This window comes from Corvus moneduloides, chromosome Z (assembly GCF_009650955.1).
Source record: "Corvus moneduloides isolate bCorMon1 chromosome Z, bCorMon1.pri, whole genome shotgun sequence".
Lineage (NCBI taxonomy): Eukaryota > Metazoa > Chordata > Aves > Passeriformes > Corvidae > Corvus > Corvus moneduloides.
In genome coordinates this window covers 28,562,071-28,585,960 of record NC_045511.1, presented here as the reverse complement: position 1 = coordinate 28,585,960, position 23,890 = coordinate 28,562,071, and the positions used below count along the sequence as shown (strand labels likewise).

Genomic DNA, 23,890 nt, shown 5'->3' with positions numbered 1-23,890 from the left:
GTGGCTGGTCCCCTCTAACCCACGAAATGTCCCCTTCTGCTTGCTTGCTAGCCGTGGGTCGCATCACCCTGATGAATCACTTTCTTCCCGACACCCGTCTGAAATGCCCTATATTACTGCTGTTGTCATTTTTCCCGCGGCTGCAGCTGACGTCCCCCGCCCCGCTGCCCTCCCGCTCCGCCGCCCCGTCCCCGCCGCTGTCCCGGGGCCGCCGGGGCCCCGCCCCGCCGGCACGGCCGCAGACCGGCCCGGCAGGAAGCGCGGCCGCCGCAGGTATTCCCGGCGGGGGCTGCGGGTTCCCGTGCCGCCGCTCCGCCCCCCCATCCCAAAATCCCCGACCGGCCAGCGGCGCGGATGCCCCCCCCCGCCCCAGCCGGCGCTGGTACAAGCGGTGCCAGGCTCAGGCCGTGCCAGGCTCCGGCGGCCGTCACTGGTACCCCCGCGGTGCAGCTGGGCTGGGAGGCGCTTCTGCGGCGCTGCGGGAGGCACGGGGAGGGGCGGTGGGGGCTGTCTTGTGCTGATTCCACCAGCAGCTCCGGAAAGGTTTGTGCAGGGTCCACCCCGATCCGTTTTCATTGGTGAGTCAGTGTTGGGGCAGCTTTCGGCTAAATATATCTTTCAGACAGCTACCCGGCAGCGACTGGACCGAAGAAAACCTCAGGCAGGCGCTGCTTTTCTTTTGCTGTTGGATTTGTTGGAGGCTGTGGTTACCTGCTTGGTGGTGTTTGCAGCAGTAGCTCTGTGCCAGGAGACGGTGACTTCCAGGAGCTTCTCTCTACTTCCCTTAAGGAGGTGAGGTCTTATCTAGAGGTCTTTGCAAGGCAGATCTGACATGGCTCCTTATAAATGGGTTCTTGAACCTAATGCTTACTAAACAACCTAAATTAAATTACCTAAAATGCTTACTTGATCCTGTTCGTGGTGTGGACCCATGGACCATCATGCTGGCAAGAGGTAGAAGTGTGATGGAGTCTTCAGGCGGTACAGAAGATACTTGTACTGGTACTGACATAAAACCCCGAGAGTCTTTTTGGGAAAGTTGAGGGTGTTTCTTCCTCCTGATGATATTTGCCTTGTGCCAGGCAAAATTAGCTTGCAAATGAGGTGTTTTTGGTGTTTCAGAAATTTAGTTGAGGCAACACCTTCTCAAGGGGTGCTTGTTGTTGGCATTTGTGAATGTGTTCAGCACCAGGATCCACAGTGTCATGCGAGTGAACGAAAAGAATTTAAGTAGCTTTCCACTAAGAGTGAACATTCCTGATGGTTGTCTGTAAAGCTGATGCAGGAACAGGAGGGGGCAGCAATAAACAGGATGGGGCTTAGCCAGCGCTAGGATGGACAAACCTTCTCTCAGTCACGAGGGTAACTTGTTCCTAGAAGCAGAGGAACAAGATCAGCTTGGGAACATCTCAGTGTGCTCCATTGTACTATTTCATTGACATGTTGTCAAACAGCTGGATGTTGTGTTGAATCAGCTTTCCCAGTTTTGTGTCTGCAGTTCGATTCCCACTAACTTATCACCGCAGCCATTTATTTCCTTACATGTTTGCTTAGCTATGTTAGTGTCTGAAACCAAAGTTTCAAAAAATGCAAGAAGTTATTTATAGATACTTTTCTGGAGTGTTGTTAGCTTTCTTTATACTGGAGCTGTGGGTATCTGCAGTGCTGAGCAAAAAATCACACCTGTCCTGTGGTTAAGCACTTGAAGCATGGCAAAATTGCCGTCCTTGTGTATGATAAAAATTTATCTGAATGCGGACCTGGCTACAGATTTAAGTCTGAGAGAGCAGCTGAACTCGAGATTTACACAGATCCCTTCCAGCCTGAGTTTTATCTTTTTCTTTTATACTTCTGGGACACAGGTGGTCACTTTGGTCACAGAAGCAACCAAGTCGCTTTTGCAAGGACCACAGAATTACTTTCTCTGGTGCATAATCCATCATATGAATCCATCCTACTGGATGAGGAACTAACACATAGTATTTGGGCATTTTAACAATTATAGTGAGCTGACAAAAATTATTCGTAAGAATGCTGCATAAGGCTGGATTTTTCTCCAGAGCCATGGTTTAAAATATTAGTTGAACATTCAGTGGAAATACCAGGACACACTTCCCTGCAATCCCTTGACCTGACTATGTGCCTACCCCCTTGTTATCTTGCCGTGTTTTCTGCGGCTGTTTCTTAACATTAAGTACCAAATGCCCTGGTTATTGCTATTGATTTGGTATGCCCACAGGCTGTGCTTATTTTTTGCACAAGAGATTATGGCTGCTAGTCCAGGCTAATCTAGGAATTAAAAGGGGAGAAAACAGATGTATAGAGGTCGTCTGAGCAGAGGAGAGCAGGGAGCAATGACCAAAAGTAGAGTTGGAGACCTTGGCTGGGTAGTTTGAAAGCTAGGAAGTGGTTTTTTGTTGTGTGGCAGACCTGAGCTTGTTTCTTCCTTTTTTGTTGGCTGCAGGTTCTGTAACACTGATGATATAATCGAGATCGGCTTATTTACCTAGAGAACTTCCTGCTTCAATCTATTTCCTTAAAGAAATGAAGAAAGGACCAGAAAGCGGAGCATGCACCCTTGCTGCTCCAGGCAATTTAGTGGAGTCAGATCCAGACACTAAGAGCAGCAATGGAGCCTCAGCAAGAGCGAAAGACACACTTCTCTCTCCTGGAGAACTGGAAAACGTACCGCTGAAACCCAGTACAGAAACATCCAGAAAAAAACTGTGTGGCTATTTAAATAAGCTGGGCATCAAGGGGCCAATCAAGACCTGGAAGTCTCGTTGGTTCTTTTATGACGAAAACAAATGTCGCTTACTATACTACAGAACTGCCCAGGACATTAATCCTTTGGGGTCTATTGATCTCTCCAGCGCCAGCTTTGACTGTAAAATGGAAAATGGGGAAGGAGTTTTTGAGATCAGAACACCAAGCAGAGTTTTTACTTTGAAGGTAATGAAAAATTCCCAGTCAGGACATTCACACACATCTGTACTAAGGTATCTCTTAGCTTGAGTTTCACTGAAGTCCTCCTAGCTTTGATTGCTACCACTTGCACCTAAATTACTTGTATTGTTTTGGCAAGTCTGGGACTCCTTTCCTGTGAGATGGCTGTTGTTTAACAGAGTGGGAATAAAACCTGAACTATGTGCCAAATTAAAGTAATTGAGGAGGCCTGCAGTCCACATGTAATTTACTGAACAGAAATGAACTCCCCTGTCTAAAATGGTTGCTCTAGGAGGATTCTTTGCTAGGCTTTTATTTCTGTGTAAATCATTGTTAAAAAGCTCTGGGGATGATTCCTGTCTAAAACAATTGTGACATTTCTGCTTAGCCTTGGACCATAATAAACCAAAACAAATTTAAAATTAGGTCGGTGGTCCACTGAGATTCTACCACTTAGGGCCATACTAAAGATTTCCTCTGTCTTCCCAAATCAGTGTTAGGACCAGAGGATACAGATACAGCATAGGCTTGATACAGTGGGCCTTATTTTTTGCTGACTTGTGCAGCAGAGTGGTGGTCATCTCAGGATGTCTCATGTTGATGAGATTATTCCCCTCCCTTTCCTGTTTTCTGTTATGTTAGGCAATCAGCAAACAGGCAATGATGTACTGGCTGCAACAGCTGCAAATGAGACGTTGGGAATTTTGCAACACTCAGAGCAGATTTCCTGTGGGCAGCTCCCAGCTTGTGAATGAACCTCTGGCTGGAAGAACAAGTAGGTGTTGCACGTGTCAGCCTTTCTTTTGCTTTCAGCCCCCTGGTGATGAATGGTGTTCCTCATCTGGAAGTGGGTAGAAGTTTTGGCCAGATTTTTAAATGCAGGTGCCAACTATCAGTACTTCGCCAATGTTTGACACTTCTGCCTTATTATGTACGAAAGTGAGTAAGCTGCCTCGTAATCTACAGCGCATGTTTGGGAATGTTCAGGTGTCTTGTGATCATGAATTCCATCTTGATTTTCCTCACACATGTGAAATGTGCACATTTGATAGGTCATTATTTTAAGGCCTGTGAAATACAGAGCAAGCAAGGTTTTTTTTCAGCAGTGGGATTAAGATGTCCATTCCTAGAAGTGGTAGTAGACAGGTCAGCAGATAAGGGGAGGCACAACCAGGGTATCCACCTGTTAAGTTATGACTATATGCGCATTTTGTTTGAAACAAATAATCCCCTCCCTGATAAGTGTCTGCTCTCAAGAGTTCCGGGTAGCATCTTGCTGCAGCAGGCAAAAATTTGGTAACAAACTGCTTGCAGAATGTTATCTGCGCATTAAAGCTATCAAATGTGGTTTGGAATGTGGGAAGAGAATAGCAAAATTTTCCTTCCTTATATCTTTAGGCAGTTAAAGTTTGATTGTTTAAGGTTAGTCATTCTCATATATATGGTTGAAATCACTTGACTGGCCTTGAATAGATGATTCTCTTTGTACATGGAAACTTCTGCTATTTGACCTAAAACTAAGGAAGCCTACTCTGCTGTCCTTGTTCTACCTGACCACTTGAACATGCAATGTATACTTGTAGTAAATTGTTGTGGCTGTCAGGTTACATGAAGGACCCAAAGTCCAATGGAGTTCTGTCTTGGTCGTTTGCTTTTGTGTCCTGTTTTGTTTTTACGTAGATGTAGTTGACAATGAAGACTTTCTGCCTCTGGTGAAAACACCAACAGAAGCAGTGGGTTTAAAGGCAGCATCGTTGCCTGCACCTCAAACATCTACTGCTTTGCAGAACATCTCCCTTAAGCACCCTTGGACAGAGATACAGTAAGTGCATGAAGAGAACTGCAGTGTGGTTGACATGCTGGCCTACCACTGTGTGCCTTCCTTGCCTGTCATGTATGAAAGGGGACTCTTGCCTGGGTGGGAGAACTCTGAAGCACCTTTTTGGAGGCTAGTCCAGGTCAAAGTAAACTTCCTGCCAGTGGGTCTTCCACATCCCCCTGTTCTGATGCATTTCATGTGATGTAGCTCTCCTAGCAAAGATTGTGGTAGCAGACCTAGGACTTGGTTAAGCTCTCTTCAGTGTAGTCAGTTCTTTGCATGCCTAGTGTGATGCATCTGTACAGCAGTCTTGGAAGGGCACATGGTCAGGTTCAGCTGTACTCAGTAAGTAATGATAGAAGCCCATTAGCACTTTCCAGTGGTTTCAAAGGACCTTGATTGTAGTGCATTCTCTAAAACAGGAACTCCAGGGAAAAGTTGCTTAGGCCTGTAATGAGGCCTGACTGCACAGCTTGCTCCTGCTTGCTGAGTTTCAAGGATGTTAATATTCCTATTGCCTGCTTCTATCTACTGTTGCAGTAGCCCCATCACGTTAAAAGTTACAAGCCTTGTGCAGTTACAGTTTCACAAAGACAATGCCATCAGTATCTCCTAATTGTTTTTTGTTTATCTCCTAATTGTGTTTTGTAATCACTTATTTACATATAACCAAAAATGAGTAAGTGACCAGAAGTGTGGTAGGCAGCTAGGCACCTGCCAAATACTGTTGGTGTGGAAGTTGCCTGTAGTTTTTCTACCACCAGTACTGCAGCTACAATCTGATGCTTATGTGCAGAAAGATCCCCTATGAGATCAGAGTTTCATTTACATGTTAGCAGTTTCATTTACAGTTAGGAAAGCAGCAGACACTGAGTCTTTTATAGACATTAAAACAAGGGACTTGCTTTGTTTTAGCTGAAGGACAACACAGGAGGAGAAGGGAAAAGACCTGTATGCGTACTTTCTGGTGTAGGTTTTACACAAACTGCTCATACATTTGTAGTTCCTCATGATTCTGTAAAGTCATCTCTTAGTGCCTCTGGCAATATCTGATAGCAACAGCCGTAACAAACTGTTTCTGGGTCTGACTGCAGTTTTCTTCCTGAAACTCTTTACTGCATTTTAGTTTATTGACTTTGTAGTGGCAAGGTTGTTTATTAAATGTTTCAGAGCACAGGACCTCTGACTGCTTCAAATGTGATCATTGTCCCAGTTTTGGCTGTGTTGTAGGTAACTGAGCTTCTCTTGGCAGCTGTTCTTGGCACCTGGTGATTTCTGCAGTGAACTAAAGATAGGGATGGATGAAGGAAGGGAAGGCGAGAGGGACAGGGAAGGATGTGGTTAGTCTACTGTTACCTTTGATCCTTCTCTTTGGTCTGATGTGTTTATGCATAGGGCTTAAGCACATGGGGAAATTCCCTGGTTTTACGTTGCTGTGCTGTACTGATTTTGTGGCATCTTCCTGGTTTACACCAGTTACAACCTTGCTCTCCTCAAATCTGCCAACACTATAAAGAGTTCATTTTTTTGGCACATGAAGGAGATAGGTTTTGGGAGGAGGGGTGGGAAGTAAGGGGGGGTAAGGCATTGAATAGTTTGAATATGCACTGGCTGGCTGCAGTGATCATGGCTTCTGTTCAGTAGGCTGTCTTGATCTCTTCTTGTTTCAGAAACACTGTCTACAATATTTGTGGCTCCAAGCAGCTCTGGGGGAACAATGGGAATGTCTTTAGCTTTGATGAATTCCAAGAGCATCCTGAGAATGTGGATGAGAAGCAAGAGGCAGAAGTGGAGGCAGGTCATGCAGGTGATTGTTTCCGAGCTGTGTGATGCCTTCTAGGAGGGATTCAGACTTTGCAGGAACGGAAAGGAGATGATGGCAACTTGTCAAGGGATATGAAACCTCTGTTACATTGTCTCAAGTCTCTTCCTATGTTGTTGCCACAAGACTGACTCTTTTGGCTCTGCTTCAGGTTCCATCTGTCTCTGTCTTCTACCTCTGGAACATTCTGCAGAGGCAAAAAAAGAATTAAAATCCATGGTGCCAGATTTATTTCTTTGAGGTAAAAGTGTAATTGCTGCACAGTCATAGGCTAAGTGTGGCAGCTTCACTGCATGTGTACCTTTCCATGATGGTAACTTGCATTTGCTGTGGGCCAGATACATGAGCAGGGTGCAAGGTGGGTTAACAGGTACCATAAACCATCACAGCTTTGTTTATTGTGGGCATATCAGTGTCTGGTCCCTACTATTTTGGCTTCAATCCTGTGAGTCAATTTTCCTTGTCCTGTATGTTAGCCTCCTCTGTGGAGCTGTTGTGAGTTCCCCCACAGCAAGACTTGGGAGTCCATAGTAGCAAAGCAATCCTGTGTAAATTAAATCTATCTCCCCTCAGATAAGGAGGGGACCCTGGAAGATGGGAGGATGGAGCCCAGACTGAACTGGATTAGGAAAGCCAGGTGGATGAACAGTGGCTTCCCAGGCTCTGAAGAATTGTCCAGGGAGAAGAACTCAGTGGATAAAGTGAGTGTCCTACAGCAACAGATTCTGACACTCACAGAGGAAGTCAAATCACAGAAGGTGAGTGTGGTGAAGAGACTGCTATTTCTAAGGGTCAGGGCCTTGAGGCTGGTCCCAGGGACTCCCTTACACACAGGTGTGTAGAAGCGCTGAGAAGTGCTCAGCAGGCACTACCTGGAGACCAGTTGAAGCTCCTGGTGTTAGCACCTGTTAACACCTGTGTGTGCCTGAGTGTGCCCAGCACAAAGGAGGACCTTCAGCCATTTCTAGGAAGTGCAGCTAGGTGTAAGAGGGAGATAAATCCGAGAGTGCTCTGCTGTTGTCTTGCTCCTGCATCTCTATTGCTCACTAAGTACACCTGAATAGTTACTGTGACACTGGTGAGAACTACCAGGTGGAGTCATGCTGTTAACAACAGATCATTCTTTTTGAACAGTGACCCACCATTAAGGTGTGATTTGCCTGTAGAAGTCAGGACATGGGTCACTGCAAGGGCTGTCAATCATGAATGATACTGTTCTTCAAAGCATGGAGCAATTCCAGGTTCTCTGCTAATGATGCTGGTAGCTCTTCCAGCAGAAGAGTCAGGAGAGCCAGGTCCCATATTGGGCGGTCAGTCTTGATTTGCTTCTTAAAGTGTCTGAGATGGCAGAGCCTGAATCAGCACTGTGTTGCTGGGGCAAGGTTCCATGCCTTCATGCAGGATAGAGTGAAGGAGGACTCTGGCAGAATGAAAGTTAAAATGGACAGTGCAGTTTCCTTCTGGTAGCACAGCTAGTTACAGACTGCATTATTTCCCTCTCTCCCATTTTACCACACTGCTGACCACATCTCCATGTTCTCTGCTGGGCCTCCCAAGAATAATTGTAGGAAAGCCAGAATGCAGACAGTGTGGTCAGCAGCTTTTCTGCTAGCAATCCACATCAGGTCATCTGTGACCTGCTGCAGAGATCTTTCAGCCCCAGCTCTGAGAGCAGAATGTCTCACTGTGGTATCATTGTGGTTTCAAGATTTCTGCATTGTTTTCCTTCTGGAAGGAGTAAATTTCAAGATATTTCATTGTTGGGTCTGTGCTGTCTATACTGCCATTGCCCTGGACAGCACAATGATGGCTTTGCATTCCCTTTCCAGGAACTGGTTAAACTTCTCCACAAAGCTCTGGAGGCAGCCCAGCAGGAGAAACGAGTATCTAGCATGTATCTCACTGCAGCAGAAGATAAGGACAGGCTGGAGCTGGTGCGCCACAAAGTGAGACAAATTGCAGATCTGACAAGTCGATTGGAAGCTCTTGAACAAGAAAAGAAGGAACTGGAGCAGATACTGACTTTAAGAGACAGCCATATCCAGGAGCTCAAGGAACATGTGCAGCTTTTGATGGAGAAGAACCATGCCAAACAGGAAGTCATCATGGCCTTGACAGAGCAAATGGCCCGAGAGTTCTCTGACCCCCTGCAAGAAGCCAACACTATCACTGTAGAGACGTTGTATAAGCAGCAGGAGGAGATTGAACATCTGAAGGTGTGTGAGAGTGGCACAGGTCTTTCAGGCCCATTTTTATGCCCTCAGATTCAGTGGGAGGGTATTCTTTGTGGTAAGCACAGAATATACTTCTGCTGGTTGCTCCATCTGTCTCCAAACGAGAGGAAGGCTGGAAGGGACTCACCTGATGCCAATAGGGTGCTGAAAAGCATCTGGGTCAGTTTCGGCTTCAGCTTAGAGCCTGTTTTGTTTGACTTCCTGTCATCATTCAGTGCCTGCCAGTTTCTTTTCTTTCTTCTGTTTCACAGATGCAATATGACTTGCTGCCTTCACTTACTTTGTTGCTCTGTTTCTGTCTTGCAAACAGTTTCCCAAAACATGCTGGATCTTTCAGATGCAGCCCGTTGTATGTCTCTATGTGCACAGCTGTAGTTATGGGTTAATGTGAGGTGGAGAATTGCCAAAAGATCCACTTGCTATGGAGAGTGTTTGTTTTTGCTGCCAGCTGTGGGGCTGAGATTTGTTTCACTAAAAAAAAAAAGAAACAAATCAAAATCAAACCAATCAACCAAACAAAACCCAAACAAAACATATACATTCTTCATCTTATTTAAGTGCGTCTCTGGCTTTATATGACCATGATCTCCCTGTTTTTAAAGTACATATATACATTTAGCATTTTCAAGTGTCTTGTTGATGCATGACAATATTGTGCCTTGATTTCCTTTGTAGGCAATATTTTTACTGGGGAGTCCTGTCTGCTCCTCAGAACACAGAATTTTTGAGATATTTTATTGTCTTTAATATAATCTGACGTCCCTGAAATGGGAGGGATTTCAAGCCCCTCAAGAACTCTCATTATGTGACTGTTTTGCTTGGTAGGATGATATTGATGCATACAAAACCCAGAACCAGTTTCTCAATTCAGAGATCCACCAGGTTACTCGACTCTGGACAAGCGTTGCTGAGAATGAAAAAGCCCTTCTGATGAAGGTAAGGCCAAATGACCTTTTTTCCTTGGTGTGAACTAATTTATTTTCGAAGCTGGCACTGGAATAGATTTTGTTCCACAAGGAATAAGCTTTCTCGTGTTTTTTTAGTGTGACCTCTTTACTGCTTTGTGTTGTTTCCAAATTAGACATGACCATTTTAATTCTTCAACAGAAGTAAAATACCTGTGAAGATTAGTCTTAAAGGTGCTGAAACTTGACCCAGATTTCTGCATTTCAGCTATGCAAATAAAAGAGCGACACTGTGCAGGCAATCAGAAAAGTTTCCTTAGAGCTGACAGACTGAGTCCTGGCTCCATCTAGTCATGGTTTCTCTGATGGACTTGGCACTGCCATGTGGCAGCACTCTTCAAGTCCTGCAGTTCTATCAGAGTTCTTGTGTTTTCCTAAGTTGTATTATTATTTGTAGCTGTGTAAGTGTGCATAACCTGGTTACCCTCAGACTTGTCTAATCCTATTTTCTGGTCCTGAACCAATTCCAAGACTGGTGGTGTGTGCTGGAATTGGTTCTGTGGGTTTTGCCTAGGATTTACTTCCTTGGGTTTTAAGGTATTGTTGTGAATGAGTGTCCTAGGTTGCTTAAAGAATCACTGGCAAAAGTTAGGCAAAGCAGGTTTAATAGTATTTAAAATTGAAGTGAAAGCATAGCAAAGCTCATTGGCAAGGTTCACTCTACTACTTACTAGATGGTTAAAGCAGATGTAAAATACTAAAAAACCTTTAGTCAATCTAAAACTAAAATCAATCAAAAATCTACATGGAAGCTGGGGATGGAAAAGAGTAAGGATGGGAAAGCTTTAGCATGAAAGGAATAAGGAAGGCCCTCCAATCGATCCACAAGGTTCTGTGTGGACTCCTGTGCAAAACTTACCTCTGGACTTGAACAGTAGTTTGGGCCTAAAGATTTTAATAGCACTTAAGCAATGGCTGAATTTAAACAATTTACAAAAGATTCCTTGGAATTTACTGTAATCACGACAGTAACTCACTTACAGGCCTAACTTATTTACCAGGCTAAAGTACTTAAGAATCTAAGATTCCAGGTACATTTTTTGTGGCATATTCACACAGACCTAGAGTATGTACAGCATGTGAAAATTCTCCTTCGGTGAAGTGCTCCTGTCAGATGTCTTTGCATCTTCTCAACAGGCAAAGGGTTGAGCCTCAAGGAGTGGGGGTATCAGCCCGGGCTCTGTCATCATTGTTCAACAGTGGTCATGCAAGTGCAGCAAATATGAGAGTTCTCTGGCTCTGAGAGGCCTCACTCAAAGGAAGGTTGCTGGTCACAGCCCACTGTGATCCAGGAGAGCTCAAAGGGTCTCACTTAGGACCACTGTTCATAGGTTCACAAGACAATTGCCTTTAGTCATAGTAGTTTGCCATCCTGTCTGCAATTGGTAACTTTCTTTGAAAATGTGATGACAAAAATGTTGTTCCATTTGGGTTTGTGAGAAAAATAAGTTTCCAATGGTGTTTGTTAAAAACAGAAGCTTGTTAGGCAGCACCATTTCCTGGGAGCAGACAGTGTCTCTGATAAGCACAAGAGCTTAGCCCAGGTGCTAAGACTGAGCCTCATCAAGACTGAGGCCTAACAAGCATTTCTGAGATCATAGTGTGGCCTTACGTGGGGAATGCACCACCACAGGTATGTCTTCATGGTCATGGCTTCTGGAACAGGGCAAAAAGCTGCTTCTGGGGTGTTATTGCCATTCTTACATGTGTTTGCTTTATAGTTCTTTGAAACCCTGCCTTCCTCCTAACTTGCTGCCCTCTCATCCTGAGACTGCCATAACCTTCAAAAAGGAGGTAATCACATGAGCCCAGCATGCTCAGTGTAAGGCAAAATGCTAATTAAAGTGGTAGTATGAAAGAAACCATGCTCCTTTCTGTCCCCTCTATATGCAACCTAACTCTTTCTGTGGCTTCTGTTTTGTTCTTGTTTTCAACTTCTGCTTCCCACCAAATAGGAGTCTTCACTGAGTTCCTGTGAGACACTGGGTGAGTCTTATCACCTCTGTGGCCTCAGTTCCCCACTTGTGGAGTGGTCTAATAATCCTCATTCATTTTTTCTGCTTTCTATGCCCAGGACTATGGTGGTGGCAGGTATTGTCCTGCTATTTGGTCTCAGTTGGGCTTCCTGTGCATGAGAAATGATGTGTACAGTGCCATGGGACTGGGGATGCTAAGGGGCATGTGGTCACCTAGTCTGTGGTGCTACTGTGTATCCTGAAATTGGTATGCTTATAGCTCAGTCATGGGAGTAGTATGTTTTATCAGGATACAGCTCAATGTGGTGTAGAGAACTTGTCTGAGGGTGAGGGAAAAAGACTGCAGAGGACTCAGATGCAGTGCTGGCTCTTTGTGTCCTCAGCTGAGCTGGTGGGATGTGGCCATCTGTTGATACAATGCAGTAGTTAAAATAGGTGATGATGTAGAAGGTCTCCCAGTCAATAAGCAACTTCTGTTGCATGCTAGCTACTGCAGCTCATGCTTGTTCATAGATTGTGGTGATTCATGGCTGCAGTTCCACTGACTGTGGAAAACTACTGAATGTGTTTCCTTGGGCTTTGCTCTTCAGAAGTGTTTACTTTATGTGCAGACCAGGCCAGTAGAGAGCAGTGGCAATGCAGAAAGAACTACCACTGAGGGAGCTCTTTCCTTCTTGTTTCCCCATCAGTGTGCCTGCCTGCAAGCAAGAAACTGCCAGATGGAGAGCAAATACCTGACAGTCTTGAGAAAGCTGCAGGAGGCTGTGCCTGGCTTGCCCAGCTCGCATGCTGAATTGGTGAAGAACCTCATCCAGGAAGCTCTCCAGTGGGATGTGAAGGAAGAAGCAGATGAAGGTTTTAACTTGAACCCTGTAAGGTAAGAGTTGAGAGCATGAGGATATTCACAGCTTTGTAGAAGCCTGTCTGCAAAGAGAAGTGTGCAGGCAAGGACATCTAAGGCCATTTTATAGCAGAGGCCTACATTTGTGTTTATGCCTTCCTGCACAGTCAGTGCCCCTGTTATGCAGCAATTACAATTTTATCTGTTTGGTCAGCCTCGCAGGTTCTCCAGGTAGCTTTGGAGATGAGACCCTGTAGGCCAGGCTTGGTCTCTTTGTCAAGAATATGATGATATCTTAAAAGTATCCCACCCTGTGGACAGATGGTGCACAAACCCTGTACAAGCTGTGCTATCAGTACTCCTGGGCTGTTCTGATGAGTAAGAGATTTGTATTGTGTACAGGGAGACATCAGAAGGGACTGTGGATCTCTGTTCTCGGATTTGATGCCCCAAAGCCTTTGCAGTCCTCTCCTACAGAACTGTCTCTGCACTAGGACATGGTAGGGAGAAGGTACACAGGGTGAGCTTGATATTCCCTTAGGGACTGATGAGAGGGGTGTGATGAGGTTGGTCTGCAGCTCAGAGAAAAGTTGTGCTTGAATTTGTGTGTGTATGCCAGTGCTGCAGGCTCTCATTTATCTTCAAGGCTCTGAGGCAGGCTGTCTACAGAAAAGTGAAGGAGGAGTACTGTTACAAATGAGTGTTTGAGATCGCTTAAAAATATCACTAGCAAGGGTATCAGCAAACCCCAGATTTAGTATTAAGCGACAGCGCGACAAAGTGAAGTTGAGGCCTAACGAGCATTTCTCAGATCGCAGTGCAGCCTAGAAAAGGGTGGGGAGGAATGCACACCCACAAGTACTTGTGCTCTGGCATGGGTGACGGGATCCTGGCAACAGGCTGTAGCTGGCATGACCCCAGGCAGTAAGTGTCCTTGACACAGGTACCAGCACTGTCATTTGAGCTAAACACTGCCTTGTGTCCCTCCAGCGAGTATGATGAGTATGGGTTTATGACTGTACCTGACTATGAAATTGAGGACTGGAAACTCCTGGCCAAAATCCAAGCCCTTGAGATAAAGTCCAACAAACTGCGAAGCCACGAAATAGTGGAGAAGCCCCTCCGTGACAGATGGAACAGCATTGGAGAGCTGAACCCCTCTGCAGAGCTGAAGAGTCTGATCCGAAGTGGCATTCCAGTGGAGCATCGGCAGCGGGTGTGGAGGTGGATGGTCAGCCGGCACTGCAGCCCTGTGTGTGGCCACTATCAGCGACTGTTGGAGCAGAGCAGGAGCACCGAGCACCCTGCCTGCCGGCAGATTGAGCTTGACCTGCCCCGCACACTCACCAACAACAAGCATTTTTCCTCTCCCACTTCCCAGCTCATCCCCAAGCTCCGGAGGGTGTTATTGGCATTCTCCTGGCACAATCCTGCCATTGGATACTGCCAGGGATTGAACAGGTGAGGAGCCAGGTATGGTGCTTCTTCATGAGAGAGCACTGAAAAGGTGTAGACACATACTCTAGGCTGTGATTCAAGCAGGCCCAGGCTCTTGCCTCTCTAAAGTTCTGTCCTAGATCTAGGTATTTACTTGCAGAATTCTGCATTTGGTGTCTTTTCTTTCATCCAGCGTTGTTGCTGGGATCCAGTAAGCAGCAGGATGCACTTGTGTGGCATCTCTATAGTTATGGAATAGGAAGGAACAGCTATAGGAGGAAGAGAGAAGCAGTTGCAGAATAACAGCACAAGGCTGAATTTTTAAGTAGTAATGTAAAGTAGTAAAGCAGAAGAACACCCTGGTGATTCCCTTTTTTGCTGAGAACAGATTGGAGGAAGTGTTGGGAAGTGTTAACACATGAGGGAGTTGCAGCAAATGACACAAGGAGAGACTGAGGAAACTGGGTTGTTCTGTCTGGAAAAGAGAAGATTCAGAGAATATAAAAGCTTCTTTCACTTCCCAAAGAAGGCTATAGGAAAGATGAACCTAAATTTCTTAGAATTGTGCTGCCAAGTAGAAAAGGCACCAGGCATTAGCTGTAAGAAGGGAATTTCTAGTTGGACCTTTTCACATGAGGAAGGTCTGTGTAAGCTATTTATTCCTAATGATGTTTGGATGGTCTTCAAAAAGATGATAGAAACTTTTCTCCTGAGAGCCCTTAATGTAAGGTATCATCTTTCTAGTCTGTCTAAAAGGGAGTAAATCAGAGCTGAAGAAGGTCAGGGCTGTAAAAGAATGTATGGAGAGGTGAACTATATCACATAATATGGAGTACCTCTGAGTGACCTCTTTCCTGCATTGAAATAGCCCAAATCAGCACACTACTAACTTCAGCACATCTACAGAACATTACATTAGCTGGGAAACCTGACTTTGTCACACCAGTTCCGTATGTTCTGAGAGAGCCACATGGGAAAGAAAATCACATCCCTGTGGTTCCTTCAGAAACAGATCACTTGCCTCTGTCTGGCTGTCCTGTCACACGTGATTCGTTAGATGCTGATGGAGCTGGAGACATGCAAAAAGAAGTCTTGTATTCTTCAGTTCCTGTGCTGATGATTCCCCCTGAAGTATTGAATTGCCTCACCATGTCTTGTCGATCACAGATTGGCAGCTGTTGCTCTCCTGGTCCTGGAAGATGAGGAGAGTGCTTTCTGGTGTCTAGTCTATATTGTGGAGAACCTAATGCCAGCGGACTACTACAGTGACACACTAATAACATCACAGGTGAGCTGAGCACCCTCACATCTGCTTGGATTCTCATACAGTGATTTTCAGTAAAGATTAAAAAGTGAGTAGTCAACCTGCTGTGTGTTTGATTTCTCACAGGACAGTGATACCACCTTGCAATCCCTTCCGTTGCAGAGGTGTTGGAGACTTGAGAGTACAAAATTGTTACACTCACAGGAGCAGCACACACAGAGCAGCAAAGTTGGTCACCAACTCTAGGAAATCGGGTACCACTCCTAAGTAGTAACATGAAAGTCAGGTTAGTGAGAAGGAAAGTACCCATTAATTGCACAGTTACTTATTTTAAAGAAGTCTTAGTAGAGGTGAAGCTGCAAACTCGTGATATGTGTAGCCTGAGTATGAGGAGGGCACCATTTTGCAGCCCTTCAGATGATTTTTTTGGAGCTGCACTCCATCTTTGGAGTGCCATGCACATATAGATGAAAATACTGAGATTTTTATATTCACTGTATTTGCCTCAGTTCATGATAAAACGTGGTGTTGTCACCATGGGGCTCTCTGCAGATCAGAAAAAATTCTGGCCTTTTGATGTCAAATGTGCTGCAAGTAACTTACCCAGCTGATTCAAAATCACTGGATTTCAAGGTTTTCAGCATGTCTTGTGTCAGATCTGCTATGTCCTCCCAGGCAGACAAAGAGATAAGCTAACTCCCATGTTGTTCAATGGAATTGTAATGGTGTGCCCATACCACCCACACCCTTCAGTGCCCAGTCTGGTAAGCCTGGCTATCACTTTTGTGTCTCTATTGTGTGTGGTCCTTTCAGAGAGAAGAGGGTTGGTTTTATCTGTGGGTCCACAATAGAGGAGTCTTCAAGGGTTAGTAGCTGAGAGATTGTGCCACTGAATTTGTTGACTAATGTTTACTGGAACAGTGGTGTGCTGGTGGAGAGGCCAACCCACAGACGGGGAAAACAGTCAAATCACTGTGAAGATAGCAAAATGTCTATCCAGAGCAGGTTGTGTTAGCTGTGGGATTTAATAGACAGCATTCAATACTCAGCAAGTAGAGGCTGACAGAGAAAATATAACAGACTGAAGAGGCCCCCCTACATTTGGTGAGAAGACACTGTCAGCTGAGAGTCTTCTTTAGAAAGAATTTCTGACCTCGTGGTTGGTATCTGCAAGTCTAGCCAAGACCCATGTAAAAAGGAACATCTAAGGTGATGCTTTGTGGGTTGGCTTGATAAAGTGAGTTGGCTGGAAAACTTAAAAGTGCAAGTTTTAAAGACAAAGCATATCACCTATATGGTTTGTACCACTGTGCCACAGCTGAGTGGGCTGACACAGCTGGGCATTAATATGATATGGCATAGGGAAGCCCTAAACATTATCCTGCTCTTTAGCAGTTACCCTCCAGAAAGCACAGCTCTGCTGAGATGAAACCTTTATAAACCTGGATCAAGGATCTTACTTGACTGCATTTCTGTGTTTTGGCTCATGCAGTCAGAAGCAATGCACAGACAACACTCAGACCACAAAGAGAAGCTTAAGTGAGAAGGTCAGGTCCTGCTTGCAAAGTCAGAGGTACTCTAGGTGTTCAGTCTGTTGGACCATGTACAGTCATTCAGACCTGGGCAAGTTTTAATTCTTGTGATTCAACTGGACGCTCGTGGTATCACAGAAAATCCCGGTAAGACCAGTGCAGGAAGATGTGTCAGATTTTCCCTTTGACTTTGAAGGGAAGGAATATGCTTCTTTGAGTGAGAAGAATGGATGTTTCTCTGCTTGTATCTTGGCCCTGTTTCAGCTCCATGCCTTGCACTGGATGCTGCATACAAGTACACTGCTCAGTGAGTTTGAAGGGTCGGGAGACAAAGGATGCTCTGCTCTTCCTGGGGTGTGGTTCACTAGGAGGCAGCACCAGTGATGACCCTGACATGCAAGGGCCATTGTCCTCTTGCGCCACTCTTCTCTTCCAGCACTGCTCTTGACTAGGACTTCATTGTTTTCTTTTTTGTCAATTTTAGGTAGATCAGAGAGTCTTCAAAGACTTCCTGTCTGAGAAGCTGCCTCGCCTCATGGCTCATTTTGAACAGTATCGCATCGATGTCTCACTCATCACCTTCAACTGGTTTCTGGTGGCCTTTGTGGACAGCCTGGTCAGCGACATCCTCTTGCGAGTGTGGGATGCTTTCTTGTATGAGGGAACTAAGGTGCGACACTCAGTCTAGGCCTTCCTCCCATCTGCACCACCTCTGTGATGTGGTGAGAGGGTGATGGGCATACACATCTATCAAAGAAATGTGAGGTTGAACCGCTCTCCTATCCTGCCTGTTCAGTGTCATGCATTGATGTCTCCAAGCCTCTGTGTTTTTTATGTACTTGCTGCTAGTAGGCAGACCTAATCCCTGATTCTGTGCACTTGGTGCTTTTCAGCAGGTAGTTGAACAAAACAGCTGTCTGATAGGCCATGGCATCTCCTGCTCTGTGACACAACTGAGAGTATTACAGACAAAGGGAGCATAAGATAGGCAGTATCTGAAAACATGCGTCCTGCATTGTCCCTGTGCATAGGGAGAACCCTTGTGAAATCGCTGTGGGGTCCTTTTGTAGAGCCTGGTATTCTCTGGGGTTGCAAATTAGTTAACAGATGGTCATTCCCGTGAGATAGCTCTGTACTCCTTTAGGCATGCCGTAGTACAGACTGTTGAGAGCAGCAGTAAGACGGGATCTAGGCTGTACTGCAGTGCTGTGTGCCTGACACCATCTTCTATGCCAGGATGGCCTGGACCTTCAGCTCCTTAAAGCCTTATCTACTCAAATACCTTTCGATTCTCCAGGTCATTTTCCGCTATGCTCTTGCGATTTTTAAATACAACGAGGAGGAAATCCTAAGGATTCATGACAGTGTGGAGATCTACCAGTACCTACGCTTTTTCACAAGAATGATCATGGATGGCAGGTAGGACTCTGAGTTGTAGACAAGCTTCCCCCATGTATTTGTATTTGACTGCCTGTTAGGTCAGCTAAACAAGAATTGTGACTAATTTATAAAGAGAGATGCATATGCATTGACAGATCTGTGGGACATGGATCTATTTGTCTTTTTTTGACTTTCTCTTTATGGTGTTACTTAAAATCTTTTTGGCTTGGGCAAAGGCATGCTACAGCAGAGCAAGACACAAAGTCTGGGTCCGCCTCTTTCTTGTAGCAGCTGGTACTTGTGCTACTGATTGCTGGATTTCTCTCAGCTGTAGTTGGGATGTTTGGGAACATTGCACAACCCGTGACCTCTAATGGCAACATGTGTCTGAGATGAAGATTTCTGTGATCAGACGAGCTCAACATCAGGAATATTCCTCCCTGAGAAGCCATCAAAATTGGCATCTGATCCATTGTCTCCTAAATGATGGCTTCACACTGGTACTTTAAAAGGTGGGATGGTATAAGTGTATGTGAAGTACTGCTTGGGTGGATGCTTGTGTGGGAAAGAATTCCTTTAAGACTCTGCCAGTTGGTGACTTCTAAGCTCAGAGGGCTGAAGTCTGAGGCACTACTTTTTGCACACTCCAGAATGCTCTTAGTGTATCTATTACCATGTGTTACCAGTCAATAAATAGGTTGACCAGAGCTGTCCTTTCTGTTGTAGGAAGCTGATGAACATTGCTTTCAATGACTTAAACCCCTTCCCCATGAAACTGCTGAGGAGCCGTCGGTCAATGCACAGGGAAGAGCTGGAGGCAGAGCTGTGTGAACTTGAACAGATCAAGGCGGCCTACGTCAAAGAGCGAGCAGAGCAGGGACCTCAGGACCTGAAGGACGTCGTTAGCGAAGAGGAGGAAGAGATCTAACAAAAAGAGACTTCATCATCACTTCCCTCTCATCTTGCAGAAGGTCAGCAGCAGCAACTGTCAGTAAGAAATGGACCAGAGGGGGAAGTGTGGTTACAGGAGTTCATCTGCCCCAGTAAGCAAGGCTGTAGTTATGGGACCATTTGGAGACCAAGTCAGACTTTGTAATGGTTTGGAAGGTGTCAGAGGAGTTTTATCCTCTTCTGTACTTCTCTCCATTCAGCCCATCCTGTCCTGTGCAGTTCAGGATTGCAGCTGAGGGTGCAGAGGAAATACCAGCTGTGGTATAACGACAGGAACTGACATGGTGCAAAAGACCCAACCAAGCAGGGCTTTTATACATTTTCTGATGGAGGCTTGAACGAGATCTTTATGTACACGTAAAATCTCCAGAAATAATGAACCGAGAACACTCCTTCATTGGTACCTAGGGCTTCTGAATGGGTCAGGAAAAAAGCCTGCTCTTTGAGGGTATTGGTGCCTTCAGTATCTAGCTTGCCAGGAGAGTGTGTGTTTAACATTGTTACTGAGTCAAGACACTGTCTCCAGGTGAGTGTTAGGTCTGTGGGGTTCTGAAAGCTGGAGGACATCATCCAGTGGGACTCAGGCTGGGACAAGAAAATAGGTTGTGGGAGAGTAGAGTTGCTTCCCCAGTGGGAGGGTCTGATTCCTGTGGAAGTTCGTGGGAGCACAAGGTGTGTTTCCTGCTTGGCTGGGAAGTGTTGGGAGCTCTCCCTCCTCTTTGTTTAGCTTTGAGACCCTGGCAGCACTCTGTGCTGGTGAGTTTGTTTCATAGAGGAACTCTCATCTCTGCATGCAACCAACTACAGCCTGCCTGCAGGCAGAGCCTAGTGTTATGTGGACCTTTACTGGGGATGACTGGGTTTTCTGATAGCCTTACTCCTGGCCATCTCTCTGCCCCACAGTTACGGTCCTCCTGTGCTGGGTTTTTACATTGATAATCCCTGTCTCTGACTCCCATTCAGTATGGAAGGGATGAGGCCTTTTCTGTAGGAGTTTATGATATTGAAGGTATTTTACCCATGGCATATGGCTGGTAGTGAACCTGCAAATCCTGGGAACAAGGTCACAAAATATTACTTGATATTCTTTAGAAAAAACCATTAATATCCCCTGAACCAAGGAGCTAGCCTTCATGGATCTAGCACTCAGAGATGCCCTATCTGCCTCTGGGAATGGCGTTTGATAGCCTTCTCCCCTGCCTCCCAGGCTTGCCCATCCCCTGGGCTAGATACCCTGCCTGTGCAGCTCAGCCTCCGCAGACCCCGGATGAGCCAAGTATTTAGATAAATACAACTTCTTCTCCCTAACATGATGCCAGATCCTGCTGCCCCACTTTCTGGCTGAGCAGTGCATTATTCCAGGTGTGCCTGCTATAACAAGGGGTCTGCTTAATGTTTTTAGACTGACCTTGAACCCAAGTGGATTATGCCTTTGTTAAACATGTTGTGGTTGATAACCCAACCCTTCAAGTTGTCAGTGTTTGCAGAGGAAGGAAAAGGTGGCATTCATAGCCCCCAGTGTTCTCAGCCAAGATGACAGACTCTAGGGGAGATAGTGCCTGTTCACCTGAGACACATGGTCTCCCTCACTGGACAAGTCAGCCAGTTTCAATGAGTTATAGAAGACTGAGATGGGAGAGACCTGTGGAGGGCAACCACACAGTATAGAAGTAATCGAAGTGAAGTTTTGGGAAGAGTGGATAGATCCCCTGAATGTCACTGAGAGCTGCACAGATTGAAAGTGTGGGATGAGAAGAAAATGTTACTACAACCCTACTACAGTATCTCAGAAAAATGAACTTATTTTAAAACTATGCCACCTAGCTAGGGAAGTCTGAAAGGCAGGTCTTTCTTCACAGATGATATTGCTAATCTGATTTATTTATACTCTTACATTCATGGGTGCACACAGACTTTTGCTATTGTTATAGACATTATCTTTTAAATCAAGACCATGAAAATTGAAAGTTTACTTACAATTTTATTTCCTAGAGCTTTCTGCAACAGCTTAAAAATCTTCACTCCTGACTTGCCCTTATGTTTATTAAAAAAGGCATTTGAAACATGTATTATTAGACTAAACCACAGCCTGACATATGTCTACAGTGTATAATAAACATTGGTCTATGTGATACATAAACTCTTCTGAAGCAGACATAAGGATCAAGGTATTGACCCTGATGGGGAATTCTGAAAATAATTTTTAATTGAAATCAGAAGGGAAGGACATCTGAGGGTTGCTATAAGTTTCTTTTCTTTTGTGTCTTCATCAGTTCTTTGGTCCATGTGTATTTGTTGAGGGCCATTTCCTCTAGTCATAACCAATCACTTGTGTTCATTCTTTATTAAATTGTGATGGATGAAGGAATATCTGCAAGACCTATGCAGACCTGCACCTTGCAGCCAAGCTCGCATGTCCTCATGGGCCCTCATCTACTTTCCTTCTGCTTCACAAACTTCAGCGGTACTGAAAAGCGCTGAACTCAGGTCACAGAATTCCAGTTGGGACAGAGGTTAGCTTTGCCCAATGCAAATCTCTTAGGCCCCTGCAAGACACGGAGTGACTGTCAGTCAGTGCCACAGGTGTTTTGAACCTCTTGGTTACCTCTGCATGAAGTGTTCAAGAATGATTTGTGCTGCCGCTGCCAGCTGATGTGGCTGGGAAACAGTTTGACCTGGTTATGCAGCCCAGCAAGCTCCTCCTGCCTGTGCTGGTGCCTGTGGATAAAACAGGTGTCTTTCTACCCAGAGCCGGTCTTTGCTGAGCTTTGCTGCATGCATAACATTACTTGTGAAATTAAGCTTTCTGTTTCTGCATTTATCTAAAGCTTGGGATACCAGCTCCAACCCTAACAAGAATAGTTTTGATTTCCACACCCACCCTCCTCCATATGACGTGCAATTAATTTGTCGTTCACTTTGTTGCAGGATCTTGGGGCCACTAAAAGTTTACAGGGTTTGAGAGGATAAATTGGTGGAGGGGTGCCAAACACACATAAAGCCACTGCTGGCTCAGTAAGTCCCCAAGCTGTCAACAAGAAGAGACCATGAAGCTTCCCTTCTTCACTCCTTTTTGGCCTGGGTGGTGTTGGGCTGGCAGGATCTATACCTTTATATGCTGTGGCTAAGCCCTGTATTCTAGCATGCTGCCATGGTAAGAGGCACTACTGGGGAGGTTGTTTGTGGGTTAATGTTTAGTCTAAGCTTGAGCTTCTCATCCAGGGTGAAGGTGAGAGCTAAGGGACAAGGCATTTTCCGTGGGTGGGAAGCAACAACAGCCTGTAGCAGAAGCTGTAACACAGTGCTGGGTTTCTCCTCCAGTTTTTGCAGGCTGGGCAACCTCCTGCCACCATCACAGACACAAGGCCTGGGGCTTGCTCTCTTCCCATTCAGGAGCTCACTTGTGGCCTGAGACAATGCTGAGACTTCTCCAGGTGTCTCCCAGTGCTAAGAGCTCCTTTACAAAACATTAGGTCTGTTTCATCTAGGGACATGGCACCTGCAAGAAGACAAACCACTTTCCCATGACAGAGCCACAGTGCTGGAGCTGATACAATATAATGCCACCTGAGATAATTTAACCCCTTTCCTAGAGTTCAGTGAGAGGCTGTGGTCTGCACTGAGATGCTAAATCATGAGATTATCTGTGTGCTTTCTGCTCAACCTCAGGAGTCTCCAGAGGGGAAAATGGCACACCAGCTTAGTCAGTGGAAGAGAAGGTATCCCTAACCGTGACACAATTGGGGCGAGAGGTCCCCTGTCCTGCTGCAGCCAGATGTTTGCTTTGGGCACATGGTCCACTACCTTTGAGACAAAGTTCCTATTTCTCCTTGTTATTAAATGACAGCTTCCTGTGAAGTGCAAACTCTGCCTTTGAGACTCCAGCCATTGATTCAGTATCTGCTCTGGTTTTGAGCTTAATTTTCATGATACAGAGCATCTGGCACATTCTGGTGTCAGGCTGTTGGAAGCTTGGAGACTTGGAGCAATATCCAGGGTAAGCAGAATTAAATTTCAAGCCCCCTTGTAATACCAAATTGGCCAGATAAAAACTCTCTAACACGGTTTTGAGTATTAGAAAGCAGCATTCTTTATTGCAGTGCGCTGGTCACTGGGAGAATCCTCCCTCTAATTGAGTGCCCTGAGCATTGGGTAAATGCTCAAAACTTGAGGTTTTGTCATACACTGATGACACATTCATTGGCTATCCCTGCTTACTTAATGTATGTGTATTACTTTATTTTACATAGTCACACTCCTTATTGGTAGTCCTTATGTGTTTCTTTGGGGTTTGTCTTCAATGTCCTGTGTCCTTTTTAGGTGGCTGTTCCTCAACCCCCATTTTGAGTAAGTGCAATATTGTTGCTTTGCATAACTTCTGCTTTGTCAGCCTTGCAAGCTGAGCTGGCATCCTGCTTGCATTTTGCATGACTTGTTTTGTCCACTTCTCCAATGCTATATTGTTCCCTTTATTCGATAAGAGTAAAATATTGTTCTGTTCTACTGTCCTTATCATTTGGGAAAAAATAGAACTCAGCCCAACATCACAATTCCCTGCTGAAAATAATGCCTATATTTTTTCTTTTACAAAATCATTTTGTTAGTAGAAAAGTATTGTCTATTGGCAGCATTTTGCAGGGAGGAAAAGTTCCAAAACAAAATTAAAACCAATTGATATTTTTTGCTGCATCTTCCAATAACATTTTTCAACATCATAAAAGCT

At 45.2% G+C, this 23,890-nt stretch overlaps 1 protein-coding gene across 5 annotated transcripts; it reads left to right on the top strand.

Moving 5' to 3' along the window:
- The first annotated feature begins 233 nt into the window (after window positions 1-233).
- On the top strand, window positions 234-23,667 carry TBC1D2 (TBC1 domain family member 2). Of its 5 annotated transcripts, none has more exons than XM_032096825.1 (15): window positions 234-273; window positions 623-792; window positions 2,465-2,952; window positions 3,589-3,721; window positions 4,627-4,768; window positions 6,436-6,572; window positions 7,161-7,345; window positions 8,417-8,803; window positions 9,647-9,757; window positions 12,452-12,639; window positions 13,594-14,064; window positions 15,208-15,328; window positions 17,321-17,506; window positions 18,134-18,255; window positions 18,943-23,667. In XM_032096825.1, the coding sequence occupies exons 3-15, from the start codon at window positions 2,545-2,547 to the stop codon at window positions 19,142-19,144; spliced, it is 2,793 nt and encodes a 930-aa protein (XP_031952716.1). In that variant the 5' UTR covers window positions 234-273; window positions 623-792; window positions 2,465-2,544; the 3' UTR covers window positions 19,145-23,667. The 5 variants fall into 5 exon arrangements, with proteins under 5 accessions (XP_031952716.1, XP_031952715.1, XP_031952717.1 ...); XM_032096824.1 differs by lacking the exon at window positions 234-273 and adding an exon at window positions 317-543; XM_032096826.1 differs by lacking the exons at window positions 234-273; window positions 623-792 and adding an exon at window positions 317-578.
- The last annotated feature ends 223 nt before the right edge of the window (window positions 23,668-23,890 follow it).

Bases quoted from the DNA above. Each gene is read 5' to 3' on its own strand.
- TBC1D2 (XM_032096825.1), top strand. From the start codon at position 2,545: ATGAAGAAAGGACCAGAAAGCGGAGCATGCACCCTTGCTGCTCCAGGC. The intron at 2,953-3,588 runs GTAATGAAAAAT...CTGTTATGTTAG, and splicing joins GCAGAGTTTTTACTTTGAAG to GCAATCAGCAAACAGGCAAT. The intron at 4,769-6,435 runs GTAAGTGCATGA...TTCTTGTTTCAG, and splicing joins CACCCTTGGACAGAGATACA to AAACACTGTCTACAATATTT.